General features: G+C 39.9%; 1 protein-coding gene across 2 annotated transcripts in view; it reads left to right on the top strand.

The window, feature by feature from the left end:
* Positions 1-4,713: 4,713 nt before the first annotated feature.
* The window catches only part of ccnt2a (cyclin T2a), a 37,757-nt gene continuing 14,532 nt past the window's right edge, over positions 4,714-27,938 (top strand). Inside the window, exons 1-6 of one of the 2 annotated variants that reach the window (XM_034185817.1) lie at positions 4,714-4,913; positions 17,095-17,176; positions 17,264-17,392; positions 17,672-17,732; positions 20,418-20,480; positions 21,795-21,840. In XM_034185817.1, coding sequence (XP_034041708.1) covers positions 4,756-4,913; positions 17,095-17,176; positions 17,264-17,392; positions 17,672-17,732; positions 20,418-20,480; positions 21,795-21,840 — 539 coding nt within the window. In that variant the 5' untranslated portion in view covers positions 4,714-4,755. Of the gene's footprint in view, positions 4,914-5,513; positions 5,586-17,094; positions 17,177-17,263; positions 17,393-17,671; positions 17,733-20,417; positions 20,481-21,794; positions 21,841-27,938 lie in introns of both variants that reach the window. The other variant, XM_034185818.1, reaches the window with a different exon arrangement.

The following is a 27,938-nucleotide window of genomic DNA, read 5'->3' as shown; positions in this document are numbered from 1 at the left end:
TTGCCAAGGTAGTCCCATTATATAAAAATGGAGACAAACATAATTTTTCAAATTACAGGCCAGTGTCATTGCTTCCACAGTTTTCTAAAATTATGGAAAAAGTTTTTGTGACAAGGTTGGACAAATTCATTGAGAAACATCATATTTTAAATAATGCTCAGTATGGATTCAGAACAAAACATTCGACAGTTATGGCAATTATGGAATTAACAGAGAAAATATCATCAACAATAGATAATAAGGATTATTTTGTAAGTATTTTTATCGACCTGAAAAAAGCTTTTGATGTTATCGACCACTCAAGACTGCTTCACAAGTTACAACAATATGGAATTAGAGGTATTGCACATCAGTGGGTAAAAAGCTACTTAGAAAATAGAAAACAGTTTGTTCAGATAAATAACACTAAATCAGAATTGTGTAACATTATTTATGGAGTACCACGGGTCGGTACTTGGACCCAAACTGTTTATTTTGTATATCAATGACTTTGTGAATATATCTAAAGTACTTGGCAGCATATTATATTTGCTGATGATACAACATTATTTTACTCTGGATCAGATATACAGGAAGTAGTACAAGTGATAAGTACAGAGTTGGAAAAAGTTAAACATTGGTTTGATATAAACAGATTGTCACTAAATCTTAATAAGACAAATTTCATATTGTTTAATGACAGAGTGGAAAAAAATGTCATTAAAAATAGATGGAATGGACATACAAAGGGTAAAAGAAACGAAATTTCTAGGAGTCATGATTGATGATCTTACATGGAAGTCACATAAATTACACAAAAGGAAAAATAGCGAAAGCCATTGCTGTTTTGCATAAAGTAAAATTTTCGTTAAATAGTTATGGTTTATTAACATTGTACAATTCATTGATTGCCCCATATTTAACTTATTGTGTAGAAATCTGGGGATCAACATGTAAAACTTATACATAACCATTATTTATTCTGCAGAAAAGAGCTTTAAAAATGATTAGCAATAGTCATTTTAGAGATCCATCTAATCCATTATTCAAGTATAGGGTACTTAAATTTCATGATTTAGTTGATTTGAAAATATTACAAACAATGTACCAAGCTAATAAAAATACCTTACCAATAAACATTCAAAATATGTTTAAAAAAAAAGTAAATAGTTATAATTTGAAAGGAATAGAAGTCTTTAAAAAACCAAGATTCAGAACCAAAGTAAAGGAACGGAGTATTGCAGTGAATGGTGTAAAATTATGGAACAACCTCAACAAAGAAATCAAAGAATCAAGGTCACTTAAATTATTTAAAAAAACGTATTAAACTAGATATATTAAGTAAGTATGAAACTATGAAATAAGTCAGTGGGTTGTGACAAAGTCTAAAATATAATCTGTTAATAATGTCTAAAATGTTTTAAGTCCAAAATGTAACCTGTTAAAAATGTAATCTTTTAAATAATGGCTAAAATGTCTTGTAATATATTAATTTCTGCTTTTCTGTTTTTCTTTTAAATGAATGAAATAAATATTGAAAAAAAAGAAAGAAAAAAAAATATAAATAGATCCTCAACATTCTCCACAGAGAATGGCACCAAGCATGCAACACGCCATGTCTCCCAGGCATCAAGAACATAGCCCACAGGGTAAGTTCCATCTGGGCACACAGGGTCCCCCGGCCCTGATTTCCTTGTTGGAAAAATGGTGTCAATAGCGTTCAGAGGCCAGCTGATCAATTCCATGGTTAATCCAATATATAATCCAGTATAGTTTGAAAAATTCACAGTCTGGTGAAGTAGGAACTTTGAAGGTTGGAGCAGAGATAGAGGAGACGCAAGCAGAATTGTGGTTAGAGGTCCAGATCAGACCAGTTCAGGCGCTGGACTCAAATGCTGGGAGCACGGACAAGGCAGGAGTGAACGAAAGGAGATTTATTTATAATATTGGATTAACAAAGGATTTAATAGTGCTGAAGCTGGAGCTGGTGCATGCAGAGCTGAGATAGGGCTCACTTATAGTGTTGGCAAGCCGGGAGCTGCAATGCATATGGAGCCAGGCTTGAGACTTAGTGAGTGGGGATGAAACCCAGGAGTGTGGTACAGGAACCAGAACCAGGTGGGACGCTCAGAGCCGAAGAGGGAGGACCGTTCTGAGAAACGAGGAGAACAAAGTTGAGTGATTGCACTCATAACACTGGAAGCGTTTAACAACAGAATGTTCACAGGAAGGCATAATGCCGCAAACATTCACAGTTCAGGAATTATTCAGAGGTCAAAGGCCAGCAGCGGCGCGTCTTATGATGCAGTTCAGTTAAGCTTGACTTGGCTTCAGGAATGACTTGGAAGTTCTTAGTTGTTCTGCATAACAGTTCATACAGTTCTTGGTAATGCACAGTCACTGACAGGAGCAGAATGAGAAACGGAATCTCACAAACTCAGAGGCGGCAGGAGCTTAGCTGAACAGAGCAGAGCAGCACGCTCTGAGGCTGAGTGCTGAGGAGCAGCGGCACAGCTGCGAGTCCAAAGTAATGTAGTGCAGGCAGTGTCGTGGAAGCTGGGGGATGTTGCAACATGGAAGTTGCGCAGAAAGGCATTTGGAAGCACCAAAGGTCAAAGAGCTCTATTAAGGAAAATAGAGGTGTCAGAGTCGAAGTAACAGTATTTCAAAGTAGTATCTGGCTGAGATTCTGGTGAGGTCAAGGTCGTGGAAGAATCTGGCCAGGACTGAGCTCAAAGCCAGGGTTTAAGTAACCCGCTCCTGATCAGGAGCTCATGAGCCTCAGTTGCAAAGAGATGATGAGTTACAGGTGCTCTTCCACTCTGCAGCGTGCCACCTGGAGGGAAAACAGACAAACAACACACAAAAGGGACAGACGGGGCAAGGAGAAAGGCGACCACAACAGTTCACAAATAAACAGACAGACAAACAAACAAACAGGCGAAAACATAACCTCCTCCAGCTTAGTTGGTGGAGGTAACAAGGTGGAGACAGCTAAGAAAACAGCAAATTGTTCTCCTGCTGAACAAGATTATATTTCACTCACTAACCATTGCTGCTCTTTGCTAATGCAGCATCATATTATATGTAGAAAGACTTTAACCTACACATTATTTAAATACTTCAGGATAAACACATTATAAGGGGACAGATTTTCTAGAGCTTTAACATCATTCAATACCAATTCAAATCTCAGGCCTGTAGCCAGGATCTGAAATTGGGATTGGGGGAGGGGTCTTTTTGGTGAAAGTGGACCTTTGTCAGCAGGAGGTCTGGGGGCCACTGAAGGCCTCCAAAAAAATTGGGTTTTGATGTCCAGGGATGCATTGTGGAGTTGTTTTTTTTTTTTTTTTTTTACTATTTTTTCATCCAATTGATATCACAACCTACGTTTGTTTGATACGATTACTAACCACAAGAATCATAATCATTTTCATATTCATAAATTCATATATTCATAAGCCAAAAATATGAAGTGGTATAGAGGAGCATTTTCTTAAAAAGAAGACCTGAAATTTTAGCTACAATTTGCCAGAAAGTACATCTGAGATGCAAGCTTAAATTTGATCGATTTTTGGTGAAAGAATGTACTTCACTCCACTATGAATACAAAATGCAAAATTTGCACTGTGCACAATTTCTCCAATCACAGCCACATAAGCCAATTACTTCTTCTGGGTTGTCTGGGTGTCTTGGTGGCTTTCCTCACTCTTCTCCTTCTTGCACAGTCACTCGGTTTTTGAGAACTGTCTTCTCCATGCAGATTTGCCATAGACTGCCATACTGTTTGTATTTCTTCGGAACTGATGTAAATAAAGTCCAAGACATATTCAGTGGCAGCTTTTCGATCAGAGAGCCTCGTCCACAACCACCACAAAAGACTTAAAAAGAGTAAACACAGTTGTTTGACAATAAATGACTTCACCCAACCACTATCCATGAGTGAAAAAAAAAATGGTTTTGTTATCATTCATATTCTCTGAAAAATGGCCAAATAAAAAAAAAGCCAGGGTATGTAAACTTTTGAGCACAACTGTATATTTGTTTGTCTGTATGTGGCCCTGCGATAGACTGGTGTCCTGTCCGGGGTGTGCCTTTCCTCATGCCCCGTGAGTGCTGGGATGTATAGGTTTCATCCTCCCCATGACTCTCGATTGGAGTAAGTGGGTATAAAAAATGAATGAATGAAATGAATACTTTAATTTTTCTTCACTATCAAATTCAAGTCATCATTGCTGGCCTGGAAAGCGACTAGTGGGTCTGCACCATCTACTAAATTGCTCTTATGAAGGCTGATGCTACCCCTCAAACGCTCCACTCCTCTCAGTCATGGCATCTGCCACCCCAATCCTATACACAAGACAATTCAGGCTGTTCTCATCGTGGAACAAACTACCAAGTGCTATCAGACCAGGGGAGTCCCTACTTTCAAGAAACTCTCGAAAACCTAATTCTTCCAAGAATACCTCTGCTCCTAACATCTCATTTCCTTCTCAAACTTCACTTACAACAAACAACTTAGATGTTTTTCGCTGGCACTAAGTGGTTCGTACATGTAAGTAACGGTGATATTCACCACTGTGCTGAAGTATCCCTTCAATTCTGTGCTGCCTTTGAACTGTAGCTTGACTGATTTCTCACTTCGCTTTGGATAAAAGCGTCAGCTGTAGCGTACACTCCAGTACAGTAGGTGGCGATATTCATCTTAACGTAATTTGAACTCCCCACTCAGAAAATACAGCGACGAAGAAGTAGGCCGCACGCAGGTGGACGGTAATGGCGGCGTGCCGGGGTGCGTCGTCCAAATGGTTTTTCACCCGAGAACAACTGGAGAACACGCCGTCACGCCGGTACGGAATAGAACCGGACAGGGAGCTTTCATACCGGCAACAAGCGGCGAATCTGATTCAAGAAATGGGTCAGAGACTGAACGTGTATCCTTTTGGAACCAGACCGGAGGACATGGCGCTGGCTTAGGCCTGGTGGTAGCTAAGCTAATGCCTCCGAGATTAGGCACTTTTAGAATTTTAGTGCTTTTGTAAGTGTGATAAATTTACGTTAAGGCATTATTGAAATGAAACCTCATTGTTAATGTTTTAATTTGGTCCATCGTTGGGCGTTAGCAGGCAAGCTAAGAGCTGACTTCGAAAAGGCCGTTTATGCTTAATGTTCTCAACATCACATACAGCGCGCTGTATCGCAGATCACCAAAGTCCTAAGTAATCAAGTGGTGATCAGATTTGTTGCAGTTGTTGAAATTTCTTTTATGTTGCAGTACTAAGATAGCTACCTGGCTTACTGTGGAGTTACGTTTTCGTCAAAGAACAAGCCTGGTGATTGATCCCTTTTCTTTCCCTGAGTCCTAAATATGTCCGAAGCGTTGGAAGCATTTTTAAAGCTTAAAATTCGGAACTGATCTTTGAAAACATGTTTTCGTACCTTCCCTGGTTTGTGTTAGTTTAAATCCATTCTGAAGGCTAATTATTAACAGGCCATATGATTTAGGGTTACACCTTTTAATGAGAAAAAATCAGATTGCGATTAATCGTGAACAGGTGCACGTAACTATAGTTACATGTCCCTCATCATGGCAGACAGCAGTACAGGTAAGCGACAATTCTTCGTACCGCATATGGGTTGGTGAAGTGGCGAGTCCCAAGGCAAGAATTCATACTTTCACGACTGGCCGTCCGATGAAAACAAGCTCAGCTGTATTACTTTGTTGAAATCAGCTGGTCGTGCTTCTATCAGCCAGCTGATAGTGCTCATTGCCTGGAACAATGAGCTGAAATGAACTATTGTATGTTAAATTGACTTTATTGACGAGTCTGACCCCTTTGAAAAGTGATTAAATTACATATATTTGTATACAGCTTGGTAATGTTTTCATCTGCCAAAAGTGACCACCAGAGGGTGCTCGGGTCAAGTCCGCGCCAACCCATTGGTACGTATGTACAGCCATAAGGGGCGTACTATTTTTGTATGAATTTTCCAATGTTTGCCCACCAATGTATTTCCAGTGTCCCAGTTTGAACGGTGCCCCCTTCTGATTGGTCTCCCCCTGTCTTCACTTCGCATGTGTCATTTCGGAGCATCAGCAGCGATTCACTGGTTATCGCCTTGTTTCTGCTTAAAACTGCACTCCAGTCGTCATTTAGTTTTGCAACAGATCTGAGGCTTTTGTACAACAGTCATTTCCACATAAATTCAGCATTATTTCATAATAAAAGACGGGGGACCGATCAGGGCAACCAGTGTGTCAGAGTCTGACTCTCTACACCCAAACTGATCAAAGGGAATTATGTGATTATTAGCTATCACATGACAAAGTAAAACCTCCTAAATCATTCTAAAGTCAATTTTAAGCAGAAATGAGACTATACAGTGGTCCCTCGCTATAACGCGGTTCACCTTTCGCGGCCTCGCTGTTTCGCGGATTTTTTTAGTCCAATTTTGCATGCTTTTTTTACAGTGCATTGTGTTCCGCGGCCTCGTCAAGCAGCCGGTCGTGACACCGCGAAGGGAAAGCACGCGCATTGTGTTCTGCATGTCTGTTTATAAAAATCTTCTCGCTCAGAAGAAAAAGGAGCGCCAACAGCTACCCATAACTGTGTTCTACACTTGGAAAAAGACACCTGCAGCGAGGTGTGAGTCAGTGGAAAAAGATGTGACAGCGCAGCGGCGCCAGGACGAAGAGGCGCGATCAGAGGAACTGTGAAATACTGGTCAGTCATTATTAATAATTTCTTATGTGTCCAACCGCGTACGTTGATCGTTAAAATTAAATTCGTTAGTTCTAAAAGCCATCATAATTATTTATAGGAAAACGTTCTGTTTTTATTTCTCAAACAAATGTTTGGGCCTGAAAACAGGTTGGTCTTATTTTTCTACTCAGGTTTGAACTTTGAGAGTGTTTACACACGAGAGAAAAGTGAGTAAATGTTCATGCCTGGTTGAGAAAAGTGTATAAAGTGTGTAGTGAGGGGTTTTACAGCTTTAAAATGTCTATAATAATTATAAAAAATAACGCTGGCCACTTTGCGGATTTCGCCTATCGCGGGCTATTTTTAGAACGTAACTCCTGCGATAAACGAGGGACTACTGTAATCCGTTCATGGCTGTGAACGCTCCAAAATGGTGCATGCGCGGTAAAGTCAGGGGGACCAATCAGATGGGGGAGACCAATAAGACTGCGACACTGGCTCCTTTGTAACCTGCGGTGTATTCAGAAAAACAACAACGAATACGTCTAAATAACATTGAACAACTACACACACACACACACACACATCTTCAGCCGCGGTTGCGGGGGGCTGGAGCCTATCCCAGCAGTCATAGAGCGCGAGGCGGGGTACACCAGGACAGGACGCCAATCTGTCGCAGGGCCACAAACAGACAACAAACACATCCACACCCACTCGCACACCTATGGACAATATAAAGATACCAATCCACCTAACCCGCATGTCTTTGGATGTGGGAGGAAACCGGAGCACCCAGAGGAAACCCACGCAAACACGGGGAGAACATGCAAACTCCACACAGAAAGGCAACAGGCGGAAGTTGAACCCATGACCTTCTCGCTGTGAGCCAACAGTGCTAACCACTCAGCCACCGTGCTGCCCCAAGTACAAACAAAGTACTCATAAATACCTTGGAACACAACTACTTCCCACTGATTTCATTTCTTTTGTTAGCAAACACCAGCCATGTTGAATATCTTTCAGCTGTCTGACGCTGCTCCAGTTTCACATGACTTCGTATGTAGTCATTTTCAGCTTTAATATTTCCAAGTTCTATGAATTTCACATGACTGTCAGTAAACATCCGATAGCCATCGGCATATTTGTGTTGCTTGATTTCTTTAATTTGTCAATAAGCAGGTAGCATCGCTAAGACGAACAGCTGGTAGCTATTTCAAGTCCCGTGTCAACATCACAGCTTTCCTGTTTGCAAGATTGCGAATAGAGCCATTTGCTGTGGCTTTCTCTTCAGTTCTTCATGGTCACAGTTATCCAAAATCAGATAAATGTGCGGTTTTCTTCGCAAAACTCACAGGCATATTTTTCCATGGCAGGGAACACCACTTACAGCAGCAAATGTTTTCACCTGTGGGGCTGTCGCATTTCTGAATTTTTCACGCTTCTCCGCAAAGACGGACTTTGAGATCATGGATTTGAAAGTAGCGGTAAACAAACACTAAAAATCATTACAAAATAAAGCACATTAGCCACGTGCTGCTGAGCCAAAATCATCACTGCTACCGGAAGTGCCTTGATTGACTAAAAAAAAAGTTGCCCGTTGACGACGCATTGCATTCTGGGTTGTCTCTGTACAGGAAATTTTGTATTCAATTAGAAGTTATCCCTACTACATTTAGTCACATTCGGGCCACCGTAGGGGGCACATTGTTATTATTTGCCTCATTTTGAAGTGATTTACAGTCAACTTTTCTCCCGGTTGCAGTGTAACTGGTGCAGCAGTATTACAATTGCATCCAATAAGTGTAAACCAGATTGGACAAACGAATTGTCACATTGCAGTCACAGAGAATATCATCCTGCTGTGCTCCTCCTTGTTTTAAGTTAAGACATTGCGAGTTTCATGATTTGGTGTTTACATTCTGAAATTAAATATCACATACCTTTAAAAGTTATCAAAATGTAGCAAGCACCTGTACCAAAGCAGCATTTGCCAGCAGGGGATATTGTGCTCTTGGAGCACTCTTGCTTATTTATGTTTTTTTTTTGTTTGTTTTTTTTTTACTTTTTCCGGGAAATGAAAAGGAAATGCTTTTGACAAAAACTACAGATTTTATTTCTGTTTATGTCCAGAGATCAAGGATCCAGTGACCAATTTCATATTTATTTACTTTAAAGACTCAATAAAAATGTTGTTGACATAGACAACCTGTAAAGCCTACTTTTAGTACACAGAAAATTCACAAGAGGTATTGATAAGGAATTGGATCGATAAGCAGAATTGATAATGGTATTGATATCAATAAAATCTTATCAATACCCATCCCTAGTTCCCAGTGGAGAAGCGAAAACTAGGCAAATGGGAGACATCCTGTCGGTAATTGTTAGCCTACACACCTAGCCAGAGTAGCTGTGTTCCCTCGCCTGCACAACCGCCTTGGCATGTTTGAGCTCTGGGTCACAAAAAACTGCAACATGTCTGCTTTCCGCTGCATCGTCACTTTTTCTTTGCAGTTTCACTTTGTTTGCTGTGTAATTTGCCCAAAAACTCAAAGAAAGTGCTATGTTTCTGATGGGGACCTACGAGGGCTGCTGTACCTGGATGTAGGATTATTGCATCATATGTGTCATATTTTAACCCTTTAGCGCCCACCCTCAAATGAGACTGTGGTGCGGCGTTATGAGTTTCAGAGCTCTGTTTCTGTGTAGGCTCTTAGTTTCTGTGTAGGCTCTCAGTTGTCCAGGTGGTTTCTGTAGTAGAGAAGCTTGAATCTTCGACTGGACTGGGTTGCTTGACGCGAGGATGTTTCGCAGAAGCTTTCTCAGCTAAAATTCTTGCTCTGGTAGTCTGGCTTCTGTCAGACCCTTGTAGAGAAGAACAAACAGAAGCCACAAAAGCTGGAGTTTTAAACCTAACCAGACCCCTCCGACTGAGAGGCCGACTGCTATTGGCTAGTGACTAAACAATTGCTTTAATTAGCACCTATCGTGCTCTTGTTAGCACCATCCTAATGACAGGGTGGCTGTCCCTCCTAACGATGGGACTGATGCCTCTCTTCTCTTTCAGAGCTTTCCCACACTGTAAGCGCCAAGAGTCGGCAAAATCCTGAGTCAGGCAGGCTGTGAGTGCATGTGAATGCAGCTTGTGAAAAATGGCTGTGGAGTGCAGCTTTTCCACAAAAGCTGTATTGCTAAATCTGCTGTGCACCCTGGTAATGAATTGATGAGAACTCTAATCGAATCAGAATAAAGGCATTTTTTTTAATAGTTAAACTTGATTCACTTAAAATACCTCTCCTATCTCTTCATCTGCGAGGTGGAGAGCAGCCAGTGTCTCAACACACAGTGCTGTGTTTTGTTTTGTTTTTAAATACATGAACACACTACTTTGCTGTAAATGTGCAATAAGTCTATTTAGATCAGTGGTGTCCAAAGTATTCCATAAAGGGCCAAGAGGGTGCAGGTTTTCTTTGATTAACATCACGTTGAGTAGATAGGATGAGTTCAGTGGAATCACCTGCTGGAGTCAGTGGCTGCAGAGAAAACCTGCACCCTCTTGGCTCTTCAGCTTTCAGGCTCCTCTCCTGTGGAACCAGCTCCCAATTCAGATCAGGGAGACAGACACCCTCTCTACTTTTAAGATTAGGCTTAAAACTTTCCTTTTTGCTAAAGCTTATAGTTAGGGCTGGATCAGGTGACCCTGAACCATCCCTTAGTTATGCTGCTATAGACGTAGACTGCTGGGGGGTTCCCATGATGCACTGTTTCTTTCTCTTTTTGCTCTGTATGCACCACTCTGCATTTAATCATTAGTGATCGATCTCTGCTCCCCTCCACAGCATGTCTTTTTCCTGGTTCTCTCCCTCAGCCCCAACCAGTCCCAGCAGAAGACTGCCCCTCCCTGAGCCTGGTTCTGCTGGAGGTTTCTTCCTGTTAAAAGGGAGTTTTTCCTTCCCACTGTAGCCAAGTGCTTGCTCACAGGGGGTCGTTTTGACCGTTGGGGTTTTACATAATTATTGTATGGCCTTGCCTTACAATATAAAGCGCCTTGGGGCAACTGTTTGTTGTGATTTGGCGCTATATAAAAAAAAAATTTGATTGATTGATTGATTTCTGGGATACTTTGGATGACACTGATTTAGATGATCATTGTGAACCCTCTTTCTCCTAAAAGGCTTTATTTTACTCAGTGTGCTCCTTTGTAAAGTTTTAGCTTCTGCTGCAACATTGATTAGCTCTTACACCAGTTATGTGCATGTTCCACATAGTTTTTCTCCCTTTTTATGGGAATGCTACAGTGCTACATACAGGCCTGGCATATAGACTACAACGTGTTTACAGGACACTTTTTGAAACCTACAAAGGAAAAGGATTGTATCAGTATCTGTGTCAGCAAGGCCTTAGTTTGTAATTTTAGACATGTAAAGCTGAAATTGCTGGAAATGGCTTCCATTGGTATTTGAAAAAGGGCAAGATGCAAGAGCTTCTTCCTGATGTGGGTGGGGTGGTAGTAGCGCCATCATGCAGTAAATTTCTGGGGACAGCCCTGGTTACTGTGAAAGATGTTGGACTAAAACAAATAAAGTCGACTTTGATTCCATTAAGCTGTCGGGCATGGAGGAAAAACTCATGGTCACAGTGTTTGGTTTTCCCCATCCTTCATAATCTATGATTAAACATTGTGCACATTTTCACCAAGTAATCATGAGCTGGTTATGCCCCAGGAACATCTATCAAGCAATAAGTGCTGGCTGCTTGTCGCCCTTTGACTCTGTCACTTGTGGCTAATGTGAAACTTGCCATCATATCATCATTACGTGCACATCATAGCAACACCACCACTTTATTTATTTGCACTTCCTCACATAGGCACCCGGGCCCAGGTAATAATGATAGACAATTAAGAAGTTTTGACTTGGTGTGTGAAATGTTGTTTTTTTTTTTTAGAATGCAAAAGAGGGAGAAATATGTCCTACTTTTTATGGGTCAGGCTCAGAACATCTCAGTCAGCCCTTGTAAGTTTGGTTTTGATACAGCAAAGTGGTTACAGGTGCAGGACTTGTATCCCCAAATTGTACTAGCTACAGGTATGAGGCATTTCAGCATATACGAGGGTAGGCTGAAAAGTTCTAAGGCTCCCCATGAAGGAGTAATGCATTAACTGCATTATAGTGAGCCTTAGAACTTTTCAGCCTACCCTCGTAATTCAAATTGGAGAGACACATTCCAAAAATAGATCAACAGTATTATGTTAAAGATTTTTTTTAAAGACACCTCTCATAAAGTAGAAATACTGCAATACATTAATCACTGTATGGCATTACTGGGTTCTGATGCTGCTGCATGGTATTAGAGTGCTACACACTCTGCATTACCAGTAACTCTTGTATCTATAGTAGGGTTGAGCCGGATACTTGTTTCAGGTGAGTATCTGGTATGGATAAAGCATTTTTGACGAGTACGAGCATGATACGAGTAAAACCCATCGATGTCTGTGCTCGTGCTGAAGGAAAATTCTCATTGGCTAACTGACTGTCTTCTCACACTGTGATTGGCCAGTCACACACAGCACCCACCCCTCCCTACACAGACACGTCTCTCTGCAGCTTCTCACACACACACACACAGGAATTGATCTCTCTCTCTCTCTCTCTCTCTCTGTGCTTGGCTTGATTTCTACCTCACGTTGCTCTCTCAGTACTCTTTAAGTGTTCTTCAGCTTGCCTGTTTTTCGCTTTGTATGATATTTAAAGTTACTTGGTGAACTTGTTTCGTTCACTGTGCTTTTGACAAGACAGAGCTGAAAATGGCTCTTACCGTGTTGGTCACTGCCTCCACTCCAGTCGGGTTTTATTTATTTATTTGTTTTTTTTAACTGTTTGCTTGCTCTTTGTTTGTTTGGGTGATATAAAGTCAGTTGGAAAACTTTGCTCCTACTGAACGCAGTGCTTTTGAGAAGAATACAGTGGACAAGGCTGGCATATTATTTCCCTGTTTGCCATCACTGGATGTTTGCATGAATCACCAAGTTCACACAGATCATTAAAAAAATAAAGTCTTACAGACCACATACACACATAGCTGAACACACAACATAGTCTATATTAATATTTTTATTGAATATGGCAGCATGCAGTATCTGGCACTTTCTCACTGCATTTCATAAAAATAAATTGGTCAGTTGTACAACCTCTCCCTCTCACACAGTCACTCACACACACACCTTAATCAATATTGTTTAGCTTTGTGTGGAAAAAATATCAAGAACATTAGGTAGAAAAAATAAATAAATAATTGAAAAAAATCATAGTTTGATCATAAAATTAAAAAAAGTTGTGTTGAGTATGACAACTCTTGTTCATGCATACTTGGTAGTTCATAATTTCCTACTACATTGAATGTCAATTCTGAGGCTGTTCTGTTATTTATTCATACGCTTAAGAATATTCATGTTCTGAGTTCATGAAAAACTTGTTCTGTAAATAGTTCTCTTACTTTTGTGATCAAAAACATTGATTTGAATCTCAATTTTGAGGCTGTTCTGTAAATAGTTTTCAAATAAACAATAAATACAAATTACACATTAATAAATTACAAACAGATAACCTGTTTGGCGCTGCTCTGCTGGCGACTCGGGCTCTCGCTCTCGCTGTTGTGACCGAAACACAATTGTTTGTCTATCGTTTATTGTCTTTTGTTCCTTTTTGTCATATATTGTGTTGTTTTTGGGACTGAGTGGCTTGTTGGTGCTCCAAGCAGTGGTTCTCCAGGAACTGCCAGCATTTTTCTGCGCAGGGATTGGCGTTGCCAGTGTCGACCTACAGGGCACGACATGGCGCCCAGTTCCGTATTCTTCCTCCTCACTTTGCTTCTGATATATCTGGTAACTTCTTGTCAACAGTTAGTATGTGGCACAACTGCAGTATCACCGCTAACATACACGAGAGATATCCTTTTGTCCCTGCGGTTCTCAAATATCTCCGCTGCTCCGGACCTGCCTAATGAAATTAGAGCCCAGTTCACAGGCGGACGCCAACGGAGGAGAGGCCGCAGAGGAAGCATCAGACAGCGGGTTCGCCGGCGTCGATACAAACCACCCTTGCCGTCAATGATCCTGTCTAACATAAGGTCACTGCAGCACAAAATCACCGAACTTCGGATTAACGCCAAAGCCTACTATGAGTACCGTGAAGCAGGCATTATGGTGTTTACTGAGACCTGGTTGCATTCGGACATCGCGGATTCCCTGGTTGAAGTGGATGGATTTTCACTTTTTTGGGCGGACAGAACATCAGCCTCAGGAAAGAGCAGAGGCGGAGGTATTGTGGTCTACGTGAATGACAAATGGTGTCGACAGGTTACGGCGAGAGCAATGGTATGTACTACTGACGCTGAACTCCTTTGCTTATCTTTGAGGCCCTGGTACTTACCTAGGGAGTTTGGGAATATTATCCTGTGTGCAGCATACGTCCCCCCCAGCGCGAAAGCAGCAAGGGCTGCACGTCTTACAGCTTACTGTATACACGATCAACTGCAACGCACACCGGGTGCGCCGGTTTTTATTCTGGGTGACTTTAATCACTGTAAATTGGAACTATTGCTACCGGATTATGAACAATATGTTAGATGTGCTACACGAAATAACAGCATATTAGACAAATGCTACGGAAATGTTAAAAATGCCTATACTGCCACCTTGAGGCCCCCTGTAGCCAACTCGGACCATAGCACTGTTCACTTATTATCTTCATACAGGACTGTATTAAAGAGCTCTAAGCCAAAGACAAAACGGGTAACATTATGGTCTAATGACAGCATTGAGACTCTAAAAGGTTGTTTTCTCAGTACAGACTGGAACATATTTCACAGCCAGGACCTTGACTCTGCTACAGAGGCAATTACATACTATATTCATTTCTGTATTGAAAGTGTTGTCATAAAAAAGGATGTTATATATCCAAATAACAAACCCTTCATTACTAAGCAAATCAAAGACTGTATTAACAGAAAGAAAATTGCTTTTAAAACTCATGATAAGGCTGCACTGATATCAGCACAAAAAGAACTTAATCAGCAATTGCGTGTAGCAAGGAGAAAACAGAAAGAGCTTTTAGAACTTAATATTTCAGACACCAAGAGAGTCTGGGATTCTATGAAGGCTATCACAAACATGAACCCTTATAAAAAGCATTTTATATCACTTGATGACTCCAAAATGGCCAATGAGTTAAATGATTTTTATTTGAGATTTGAGACACATGATTTCTCTGAAAAGTGTAACAAGGAGCTGGACTCCCTACCCCCCTCTGATAATGCGTCACATAGACTGTGGATTGATCCACAACAGGTCGAACGTCTCTTTCAGCGTGCTCTGTTAAAAAAGACTGCAGGGCCAGATGGGATTTCATCATTTTTGTTAAAAACATTTGCACAGGCGCTTACTGCAGCTTGGTGTCCTGTTTTTCAACAGTCTATAGACACCCATACAGTCCCTGCCCCGTGGAAACATTCTATGATCATCCCAGTGCCCAAGAAGGCAAACCCCAGCGAAGACAATGATTTTAGGCCTATAGCATTGACATCAGTTGTGATGAAATGTTTTGAGAAATACATTGTGAGCAGGCTGAAAATAGATGTAGATGGCAAATTAGATCCATTTCAGTTTGCTTACAGGCGAGGGCGATGCACAGATGATGCGATTTCCACCATCATGCATCTTGTTTTAAAACATCTTGATGACAAGTCATCATATGCCTGATTACTTTTTATTGACTTCAGCTCCGCCTTTAATACGCTTCAGCCATACTTACTAATTCAGAAACCTAAAGCGTTGGATGTCAACCCGTCACTTATACGGTGGTTTCACTCTTTTTTGACAAACAGAACACAGCAGGTTAAGGTAAATTCTAACCTGTCCCAAATCAAAGACATCAGTACTGGAGCACCACAGGGATGTGTGAGCTCACCTGTCCTTTTTACTTTATATACTAATGTGTTCAGCCAAGCACCCTGGAAACTATATTTTTAAATATTCAGACGACTCAGCACTTCTGTGCTTACTTCAACAGAATGATGATTTGAATATCTATCATTCAGAGGTGAGGCAGTTTGTTGAGTGGTGTGATTCCAGTTACCTTACTTTAAATGTTAAAAAGACAGAGGAAGTCATTTTTGATCCAAAGTTAGTTGGCAATCACAACCCTGTAATTATACACCAGCAACCAATCACACAGGTGCAATCGTACAAATATCTTGGTGTCTGTATAGACAGTTCCCTTACATGGAACACTCATGTTGACTGGTTATGTTCCCGCTTGAATGAAAACGTTTGCGTTTTCATGGAGTCGACCAAAAAATTATGTTACTGTTTTATCAGGCAGTTCTTGAAAGCATTCTAAGATATGGCATAACCATTTGGTTTGGGAACCTTCCTGTGTCCCTAAGATCAAAATTAAACTACCTTGTTTTCACAGCAATGAAAATCATTGGTTTGAAACAGTATAACAATCCTCAGTCAATTTTTGATCAGTGCGTGATGAAGCAAGCGGACAGAATTCTTTCTGACTCCTCCCATGTTCTGCACACGCAATACGAGTTGCTACCATCGGGCTGGCGTTTCAGAGTCCCCCATTGCAGACTGAATAGATGTAGCAATCGGGCACATTAGGAGGTTTTAGTATTTGTATGTTTTTTTTATTTATTTTTATTCTTTATTTATGTATTTATTTATTTGTTATGAACTGTTTATGTGTTGTTCTGTATCTTTGTATGGGTCATGATTTTTGAGAAGTCCAAGACAAATTTCCCCATGGGGACATAAAAAAGTATATATCTATCTAAATATAGCAACATCTAATCAATCCATATCAATTTCGGATTTAAAATAATTTACTAATTTAAGCCCCAGCCATTTTGGGTTGAACCACGCCCACTTCTGGTTTAGGCCCCGCCCACTACAAGTACAGATACAGATCATTTAGATGGTTGAACAGATATAGATATAGACAGTGGTGTACTCACTCATCTCTAATCTATAGCTATTTAAGATTGAGATGAATTTCATGCCTGTAGCCGCTCCATTTAAGATATTACCTCACTTCCTATTTGGATGCTTCCATACCAAATTCACTTCACACGTTTCAGTCCATCAGTTACACAGTCGTGTCTGTAACATTTAGACATATATTTAGGAAATTTGCTGCTAAACTAAATTTCCTACTAAACTGAAAAAGCGATGTGGAGAAAAGCACAGCTGGTGTCAGAAGCATGAATCAGTGTCCAGTGTTAGGATGTAGCTGTGATTGATGAGTGGAGAGGGTGGCTAATTTAATGTCCTAGCTCTCTGCTGTATAGTGTTACTTTTACGTTCTGTGAATTTCTATTCATACCAACCTTCCTTGACCAAATCTTCCAGCTCTCAATTAACAATAAATACAGCTATTGTTTACATGCATAGATTTTATATGCACCACTCTTTTACCAAATTTCACAGGAATGTAAGTATTCACACACCAGACACAGCCATTGATGTGCAGTGCACTGTTGCATTTCAGTTGTTTTAATGTCTTTCTGTTTTTGTGCAGATAATTTCTCCTACCACCTTATTCTTGGCTGCTAAAGTGGAGGAGCAACCTCGAAAGCTCGAACATGTGATCAAAGTTGCACATGCTTGCTTAAACCCCCAAGAGCTGCCTCTAGACACAAAAAGTAATGTAAGTTGAATTAGTGCATTGCACGTTTCTCACTCTTTGTATGTCTGTTTCTGGTTTTCTAAGTGGCAATGGTTTTCCTATGTGTAACATGCTGTGCCAAGTTTCTTGCCCTGCACACAGGGCTTCATCATCTGGCCTGCAGCTACAACTGATACTGACACTGATATTGAAACGAGCCTCTCAGCTTGGGAGTTTAGCCAATTTGAAATCAGTTATTAGGAGCTTAGAATAATAGACTCATTACAAATTGTTATGTAATGGCTGTCTATCAAACTTCAGGCATACCTCCAGCAAGCTCAAGAGCTGGTGATACTTGAATCCATAGTGCTGCAGACTCTTGGTAAGTAGTGTTGACTGGAGTGGATGACTTGAGAGAGCACACTTTGTTATAAACAATGTTTTATCGATAAGAAGTAGAAGAAGAAGTGCAATTGATAACTGATTTCTTGCACCTGATTTGTGGGCTTTGTCAAATGCATTATCTTCTGTAAATCATGGAAAGGTGACATGTCATGCAATCTCCTATTGTATTCTGCTTTAGTGACTTAGTTTGAAGGAATCTTGCAATATATTCTCACAGTACATGGTTGTTGGTACCATGTAACTTTGGGAACAACAGTACATTGTTGTAACTTGCATCCGTCATATGATTTCTTACGCATGTCAGTGAAAAGCTTTTGGGTTGTTTTGATAAATTGCGCTAAACAGAATAAAGGAATGGCATAAAGTATGTGCAGGTGTACGAGAAAATGATGAAAAAATTAATTCCAAAGTTAATCTAGGTAATCTGTGTAATCTGTGACCTACTGTATGTTCAGAAATCAAGCCACAGGGTCGTGGGATATGCTGAAACTTGTAGTATACGATATTGTGTAGGCTGTGTATGAAAGTTGATAGTGTGGCCACAGATCGGGATGGACTAGCAGTAGAAAACTGACGCCTTCAATGGCATTGATTGATTTTTTTTTTTTTTTTTTTTTTTTTTTTTTTTTAAAGGAAAAAAGTTCGTTGTTTGAAGGGGTGGCTGTGACTACTGTGAAGCATTCAGAAATTAAATTAACTTTAGAGATTGGGTGACTCCGCTCTCTCTCACTCTGTCCATGGCAAACAGGCAGTGTGCATTCCATTCATGTGTTTGGGGCGGGGTCCTGGTGATGGTGGGAGGTGTTTCTTAATAGATTAACTAGCCAAGTCAGCATCTCAGTCCAGCGGTTGCATGCTGGACTGGGTCAAAGTTTACAAGTACCCAAAACACAAGAGCCATCAGCAATGTCATAATTGAAGATTTAGAAAGTAGACGTTTTGAAAGAATTTCACACAAAAAAAGGAACTATGAAATAGGTGGAAATTGGAAGAAAGAACTCGTGGCTCTCTTATGCACTCACATTGCAAATTGCCTTGTAGTATGAACAAAATACAATGAACGGGAGGCCATTCAGAAAGAATATGTCAAGTTTAGGAAATCGAGACATCGGCAACAAGCAAGTGTTCCCCTGTATGTAGGTATTGACAAATATCTCATACAGAAAGACCAGCAAAACTTGAATGGCCATGAAACACAGACTGAGACCTGTCCATTTCTAGTTTTTTTTTTTTTAACCCTCTGGGGTCGATTGACGTGCCACCATGTAAAAAGTCACATGATCTAAATAATAGAATGTAAACAGTCATTGTATAAACCAGATATTCACACTCACCGGACAAAAGCAAAAGTACTAATGTTTTTGTTTGATTTTCCATGTAACAAACACTGTATATAACAGATTTTGCAGAATGGATTTTCAGTCACATTGGACAAAATGTCCCATCCGATCGCAATGTAATTCCATTAAAAACCCCTCGCATGTACCAGACAGAGCAGTCTGGACATACCCAGGAACAGAGGTACGAAATTAATTTCAGTACTGATACTCTCCGATTCAAAGAAAGTGGGTACTGTATTTCCTTGATTAAAAGCCTGGCCATTTGTTTTTTGAAACCGTGCTCAGACCCAGTACCTAAAAGAGGCAGGGCGTAATTCAAGGCTGGTGATTATTAACAAAATGCTACTTGCTGCCTGCACTGTAATATAGTGTTAGGTTTCACACCTATCCCTGGGTGTGGCGAGCCAAACCGCTTTAGGTCAGGGCCCTCTGCGTGGCTGTGAACCCTTCCGAGAGCCTGACGCGCACCTGCTAAATGATGGACACTGCAAGGGCTGTGAATGGTCACTTTTCTGGTTTCACTCCTTCCTTTCCTGTCATATTTTAATAGTTTTAACAGTGTGCTCGCAGAATTACATTTTGATTATGGATCAAATATGTTTGGCAAAAAGTCCACAAATATGAGCAACATCACAACAAAAAGTCAGAAAAAGATGCTCAAATGACCTGCAATTCATGGAGGAAAATTGTTCATACCGTACTGTTGGTTTGGAGGTTGATGATTGCATAAAGAAATGGAGCTCATTGAGGGACAAATTAATCCAGAAATTCCACTGTCCCTGCGGCAAATTGCATAAAGACGCAACAGAGAACTTTAAAGGGTCACATGCGTGTCAACATCATTGCAAGGCCACAAAGTTACAGAGTTGCAGAAACATAAATCGGCTTTAAGATTCGAAGATACCACTCCACAATGGACTTAGAAAAACAGATTTTGTCCATATTATACATATATACATATTTTGATAACAGACAAAATTTGCGGGTTCACCTGAATCCATTATATGCGAGTTTTACTGTATTCATGAGCATTAGGGCTGTGTCTTCTGTGGTTGCAACATAAATCACATTAGCTGAAAATGTAAAATTAACACTTTTTTTTTCCACAGTAGCTCCTTCCTTCTTGCAATGGCTCCTTTGCCCCTAGTTAGACCTGGTCTGTACATAATTGTCTGCACTTTTCACATATATTGGAAATGATTGCATATTTGATTGTGAGCTGTTATGAAAACACAGTTGGGTCGATTTGGTGAAGCATAAAATGACATGTCACCTCCCATCTGTGCCTGTGTTGATCTCATCTGTCATGTATTTTTTTTCAGGCTTTGAAATAACTATTGATCACCCACACACTGATGTGGTGAAATGTTCCCAGCTAGTGAGAGGTAGAGGCTTTCTTCTTTGCTCTTTCTGCCCTCTACTCCTGTCTGTTGTACATTCACATCATTTTCACTTTTATGCAGCCACACATCTGATTTTTTTGATGATCTTTAATATTAAGCCAAAGCCACATGCATATAAAATTTATAAATTTGTCTGTTTTAAATTGTTTCAGTGTTAGCTCATTTATGATGCAGTTAAAAACTTCTCACATGGTGGTTGTAGTTGATCAAGTAAAACCAGTCTTGCCATGAGTAGGGATGTTTCTTTGTGTTGATAATTTGCTGCACATCTAGAATCATGAACATCAATTCACATGATAGCATGTGCCATCTTGTTAAATTTTATTAAAACAAAAGAAAATCTTCCCCTCCAAGAAATTGGCATGTCAGTGTAGGAGCATCAACGGCTGGATCCACAACAGTGTGACCACAATTTAGAAAACCACATGACTAGTAAAGCTCCCTCAAAGTGATAGATGGGTGAGGTTTTATGAATATTAGGTCACCAAAATTTGCTAAATGTGCTGCATTGCAAAGAAAGTGCATTAGTAAAGATTTAAAAGTGTTATGTACTCAGAATTTTGTATGTATAGTCTGAGATCCACAAAATGGGTTTAGGTGTTTGTAGTAACCAAATTGATAGGGTGATTACTATTATTTTTAGTCTTTTTAGTCTTCATTGAATAAAGTCCCATCTTTCAATTATTTGCTGTTAGTTGCATTTACATCATCTGCCAAAGCCATCACTGTCATAAATAAGACCTGTTAAAAAATTAAGCATGATTTAAAAAACATCAAACTTATAATGTTACATTATTTTAAACATTACTTTAAAAATTCACTATCTTTTCTGGCTACAGTTCAAATTATTTTGAGGTGAAGTATCTCTTGTTTTCCAAGAATGTGTTGATTATTTGATTTGTTGATTATGTCCCATTTGTCTCTGAAATGTGCATTGGACTATCAACCTACAAAGTAATCAGGTCTTTAATAAAATATGCACACATCTTGTTAGATTTTTTTTTTTTTTTTTTTTTTTTTTTTGTCCTCAAATACAGTGCCATTCAAAAGTTTGGACACACACTTTCTTAATCAAATACCCACAAACACGCACACCAGTTGTGGTTTTCTTTAAAAAAAAAAAAGAAAGTTCTGCATATTTTCACTATGGAGTGGGTCTGCTGTGCTTTGAATTGTAGATTATAACTAAGTTGTAAATAGTTACTTGTTTTCCTACTTACTTTAAAAACAGTTACCATGTAGAAGTGCTAATGCATGTTTCTTTCTTGTCCTTTTTTCCTTATTTTATCCCCACAGCAAGCAAGGATCTGGCACAGACATCCTATTATATGGCTACCAACAGGTTGTTATCCAGCCACTCCTTTGTTGCACTTTGACTGCACACCATAGCTTCCTGTAATGCAGGGTACCCTTTCAGTGTCCAACGGGCCCTACTTGCACTGGTGGCTGTTGGGACGCTTGCCTCCTTACCTCAGCTCCTTTCCCCTGATTGGAGTGGGGCAGTGTGGTTTACAGCGTTACTGGCCCCAGTTGCAGTGCGGTGTATTGTACAAGGGCCCACGAGTTGGCGCAGATGGGTTGAATGCAAAATGCGAAGTGTAGTGGTGCGCTTGAACCCCACATGTTTGTTTGGTTTCGAAAAAGTGCATAATTCTAAAACAAAGACACTTTGGTAGCCTGAATAACAGCTAAAGATTTCAAAGATGTAAACATTTCTCATAGAGGTCCTTCCGGTAAGTACCACAGATTAATTTTTTGTTAACGAATCTGTTTAAAATGCATTTTCTCAGTGCTGTCAACTATCTCAGATTTTCTTGTTTTGACATGCTTTTTTCTTTTTGGATCTGTACAACACTCAAAGTGCAGAGAGAGAACTTAAACCTCTTAATGGCCCATTATGGACCTGCAGTGCTTAGTGTAAGAAACGTGTTATATAGCTATTCTGTAACTTATTTCTTTTGTTTTTTGACATTTCATTGAGACATATTATAAAATGTAGTTGATAGTTGTGTTGATTGACAAAAGTGATCTTTTAGCGGGCATGTTGGGTCCTTAAAAGGTTTTTAAAGTTTGCTGTTGTGAAAAGAACATGTATTTTAGCTTATACAACTTCAACTAGGGCTGCACGATTTGATGAAAAAATATTGCAATTATTATGGGAAATACTGTGATTGTCACTTGTGATTGAGAGGTGGTAACAGGGTTTTGTAATGTTATAGTCTGGTCCATACAAATTAAAGATGACCATTTTTGTAATTTTGTGTTTTACATCACCAAAATGGAGTTAAAATGAAACAATCAAGATGCGTTTGCAGTACAGACTTAGGTTTAATTCAAGGGGTGTTCCAAAAATTAAAATAAACAGTTTATGAATTATAGAAATTTATTTATTTTACTTGGCCCTTTATTTAACCATTTAAAATCAATTTAGCTGGTCTTTGTTGAAAATAACTGCTGATTTATTGGGATTGGTAAAATAGCTTTAAAATTATATCACGATATTTCAAAGAAATTTTCAACAACTGTTTATGATAAAGAAAAAAAAATTAACGATCGGAAGGTGACATGATGCTCTCAGTTTCAGACATTGGGCTTGCCATTGTGTGAGCTGAACCATGAATGCTAAATTGCAATTTGAATTGGGAAATTGAAAATACACTTAATATAAATGTGTATTTTGGTGGTAGGGTGGGGCACAAATGGAATATTTAACATGACTTACCCATTCATCGCAAAGGTGACTATTGGAATTACAGTTCGGTACTGTCAATTTAGTGGACAGTGATCTTATATAAAGAAGTTCAAAAGTCATATCACTGCTGATTGTGCAAATCAGAACATTGCTGTCAGTTAAGGACATAAATTTTACAGGTGTCAAATTCATCTGTCTGGAGGATTTTTAAATCTGGGTGTTCGGTAGCCTTAGAAACAGTACTGCAGGCCGCCGGTGCATTTGTTTTGAATCCAGCTTGGATTATTGTTGCTCTCGTTGTTATGCTAAAGCCAGCCAGTTTTACCAAGGGTACAGCTGAGCAACACTACTGTACTGGTACATGTACATGCAGTTGCGTACGTAACCAAGACTATTTGTAGAAGATTGTGGAAAACCATCACACTTTAACACCAGTAAGCCTGGACAGTGAGTGGATTTTAATGCATTCCAGCAAACAGTCTGCAGTCTTACAGTTCTCATTCCACTCAGCATGTACTTGTGTCTGTAGACTGGTGTTCTCGCTCTTCCTTCCTCTGCTAACACAGCAGCATGGCTGACAGAAACAGGAGAGAGACACATGCAAAAATTTCTGCATGTCTTAGGCACAGTTATGCTTGATGTTATAAACCAGGAGAGGAGGATCATTGCCAACCAAACTTGGAAAAAGTAAAGTCTCTCTCTCTCTCTCTCTCAATATGACACTTTATCACATAAAAGGTTATGCAGGTATTATCGTACACTGTAAGTTCTGTCACAGGGCTTGTGCTGTATGACAGTGGTTCTCAGCCTGGTCCTCAAGTACCACGTAACCTATATATTTTTTTTATCTGTCCCTGCTCTGTCACAAACTGTTTAACTCATGTGTGCAGCCAATCAAGAACTAAGAAATAAATGGATAGGGATGGGTATCAGGAACCGGTTCTCTTTGAGAATCGTTAAGACATGATTCGATCCACCAACATCAATAGCCTTTTTGCTTAACTATTCCTTTATGGGTCTTTCAGAGCGGCCGTTGTTTTTGAGGGTGTTTGTCGGGGAAATGATCAATTCTCTATGTTGATTGCAGATCCTGCAGCGGGTCTGTAATCAACCGCTTCTATAACAGCTCTGCTTTGAAGCTTGAACCAACGAAGCAGTACTATGACCCGCTGCTTCTTTGGTTCTCTGCTTCGATGGTTTTCAGATGTGTTAAGTCCGCTTCATTAGCCCCTCTCAAAGCCATTTAAAGATGTACGGATTGACTGGGACTCTTGTTGCAGGCAAGAAACGAGAATTGTCCTCAGCTCCATTCGCACAGCTCCAAACACTGCACCACTCTCTGCCAAGTCACGTTAGAGTCTGGCCAGAATTAATAATGTCAAAATGAATCACTGTTTTAAATCAAATGACACCTCTTTCCAAATGTTGTAATACAATCAATAAACTACAGTTGACTTTGTCCTCCCAAAATGAGACTTCCTGCATTCTTTATGAATTACATTGATGCTGACGTGCAGTGCAGCCAGCTGAGCTCAGCTGTGAGGCTATGGAGTTACATTCATGACATTAATGTCTGAAAGGTAATGCTTTTGACAAAAACTACAGATTTTGTTTATTTCTATTTATGTCCAGCGATCAAGGATCCACCATGTAGATTTTATGTCCAGAAATCAAGGATTCTGTTACCAGTTTCATATTTATTTACTTTAAGGCTCAATAAAATGTTGACATGGAAAACCTGTAAAGCCTACGTTCAGTCCACAGAAAATTCACAAGAGGTATTGATAAGGGAATCTATAAGGAATCTGATCGATAAGCAGAATCGATAATGGCACCGATATCGATAAAATCTTAACACCCATCCCTATACATGAATGAGCCAATTACCTTCTGACAGACCAGTGAGAGATGGAAAAGGTGTAGGATTGGTAGTACTTTTTTTACAAAATGTTTTTGTATATAACAAGATACGCACAAAAAACAAAAATAAAAAAATTAAAACATGACAAACCCACAGAGCATATTTAAAAAGCATAACTAAGTACTCTGCTGCATCAGTAAAGCCCCGGTCACAACCCACCGCGCGTTTTTTTTTTCGCCGTACGTTTTCTGCGGATGCCACCGGCCACTACGGTTTTTCTTTTTTTATGAGTGGGACCGGAGCGGCAGGGTGTTTTCGGCATCCGGCGATGCATGATGAGCATGTCCAGCCTGCAGCGGTCAGTTGTACGAGTGTTTACTTGCCTTGAAAAGTTAAAGCTAGTTATCAGATTTACGACGTACGGATCTCCAAATATAGCCCATGTTTTTGCAAGTAGTCTGCACGCACGTCCAAGTAGGGTGGGTTGTCAACCACGGCTTAACACTAACATCTTAACACAAATACTTAACAATAAGAGGTGGAGGGACTCTAAACTTCCTTACCCAGTCGGGGATAGGTAGTACTTGAAGACTAGGTTGATAACCATTGCTGTATCGTGAATCTAACTTTGCAGCACGTAGTTCTCAAAAACAGAGCAAACAAGGAGGCTAGTGAGGAAAGCAAAACAGGATGGGCCCAGTGATAGATAGCTGTGCTCCTTCATCCTTCATTTTAAAATCAGTGAACGAAAGACCTTTGATTCTTAACTAAATATGTATGAAGTCTGAATGGACTGAATGGAAAATTAATCTGTACTTTAATGAATCTATTTTGATAGTCGACTAGTCGATTATTTTTGCGATTAGTCAACTAGTCGGATCGTACATAATTTCCTAAATTAAGGCCTGCAGCATTTTCCAAGAAACGTCAGGATGAAAACATGAACATTTCCAAATCAGTGACTATTTCTTAGACTTCATTTACATCAATCATTCAGAAATACAAACAGTGTAGTACTTTATATTAAATGTGTGTCAGGTAGGCAGTTCTCAAAAACTAAATGTCCATGCTAGAAGTAGACAAGTATGGGAAGCCACCAAGACACAACTCTGGAAGAATGTTTGGCTTCTGCGAGTGGAGAAACTGGGAATAGTGCAACATTTTTATTTTTATCTTCATTTTATCTTCAATTCTTGAAAGGGTAGTTGTAAAACAGCTAACTGATCATCTGCAGAGGAATGGTCTATTTGAAGAGTTTCAGTCAGGTTTTAGAATTCATCATAGTACAGAACAGCATTAGTGAGGTTACAAATGATCTTCTTATGGCCTCGGACAGTGGACTCATCTCTGTGCTTGTTCTGTTAGACCTCAGTGCTGCTTTTGATACTGTTGACCATAAAATTTTATTACAGAGATTACAGCATGCCATAGGTATTAAAGGCACTGCACTGCGGTGGTCTGAATCATATTTATCTAATAGATTACAATTTGTTCATGTAAATGGGGAATCTTCTTCACAGACTAAGGTTAATTATGGAGTTCCACAAGGTTCTGTGCTAGGACCAATTTTGTTCACTTTATACATGCTTCCCTTAGGCAGTATTATTAGACGGCATTGCTTAAATTTTCATTGTTACGCAGATGATACCCAGCTTTATCTATCCATGAAGCCAGAGGACACACATCAATTAGCTAAACTGCAGGATTGTCTTACAGACATAAAGACATGGATGACCTCTAATTTTCTGCTTTTAAACTCAGATAAAACTGAAGTTATTGCACTTGGCCCCACAAATCTTAGAAACATGGTGTCTAACCAGATCCTTACTCTGGATGGCATTACCCTGACCTCTAGTAATACTGTGAGAAATCTTGGAGTCATTTTTGATCAGGATATGTCATTCAAAGCGCATATTAAACAAATATGTAGGACTGCTTTTTTGCATTTACGCAATATCTCTAAAATTAGAAAGGTCTTGTCTCAGAGTGATGCTGAAAAACTAATTCATGCATTTATTTCCTCTAGGCTGGACTATTGTAATTCATTATTATCAGGTTGTCCTAAAAGTTCCCTGAAAAGCCTTCAGTTAATTCAAAATGCTGCAGCTAGAGTACTAACCTGGGACTAGAAGGAGAGAGCATATCTCACCCATATTGGCCTCTCTTCATTGGCTTCTTGTGAATTCTAGAATAGAATTTAAAATTCTTCTTCTTACTTATAAGGTTTTGAATAATCAGGTCCCATCTTATCTTAGGGACCTCATAGTACCATATCACCCCAATAGAATGCTTCGCTCTCAGACTGCAGGCTTACTTATAGTTCCTAGGGTTTGTAAGAGTAGAATGGGAGGCAGAGCCTTCAGCTTTCAGGCTCCTCTCCTGTGGAACCAGCTCCCAATTCAGATCAGGGAGACAGACACCCTCTCTACTTTTAAGATTAGGCTTAAAACTTTCCTTTTTGCTAAAGCTTATAGTTAGGGCTGGATCAAGTGACCCTGAACCATCCCTTAGTTATGCTGCTATAGACTTAGTCGGCTGGGGGGTTCCCATGATGCACTGAGTGTTTCTTTCTCTTTTTGCTCTGTATGCACCACTCTGCATTTAATCATTAGTGATTGATCTCTGCTCCCCTCCACAGCATGTCTTTTTCCTGGTTCTCTCCCTCAGCCCCAACCAGTCCCAGCAGAAGACTGCCCCTCCCTTGAGCCTGGTTCTGCTGGAGGTTTCTTCCTGTTAAAAGGGAGTTTTTCCTTCCCACTGTCGCCAAGTGCTTGCTCACAGGGGGTCGTTTTGACCGTTGGGGTTTTTACGTAATTATTGTATGGCCTTGCCTTACAATATAAAGCGCCTTGGGGCAACTGTTTGTTGTGATTTGGCGCTATATAAA

Source organism: Thalassophryne amazonica, chromosome 14 (genome assembly GCF_902500255.1).
Source record: "Thalassophryne amazonica chromosome 14, fThaAma1.1, whole genome shotgun sequence".
Taxonomy (NCBI): domain Eukaryota; kingdom Metazoa; phylum Chordata; class Actinopteri; order Batrachoidiformes; family Batrachoididae; genus Thalassophryne; species Thalassophryne amazonica.
This window is presented reverse-complemented; position numbering and strand designations above follow the sequence as displayed.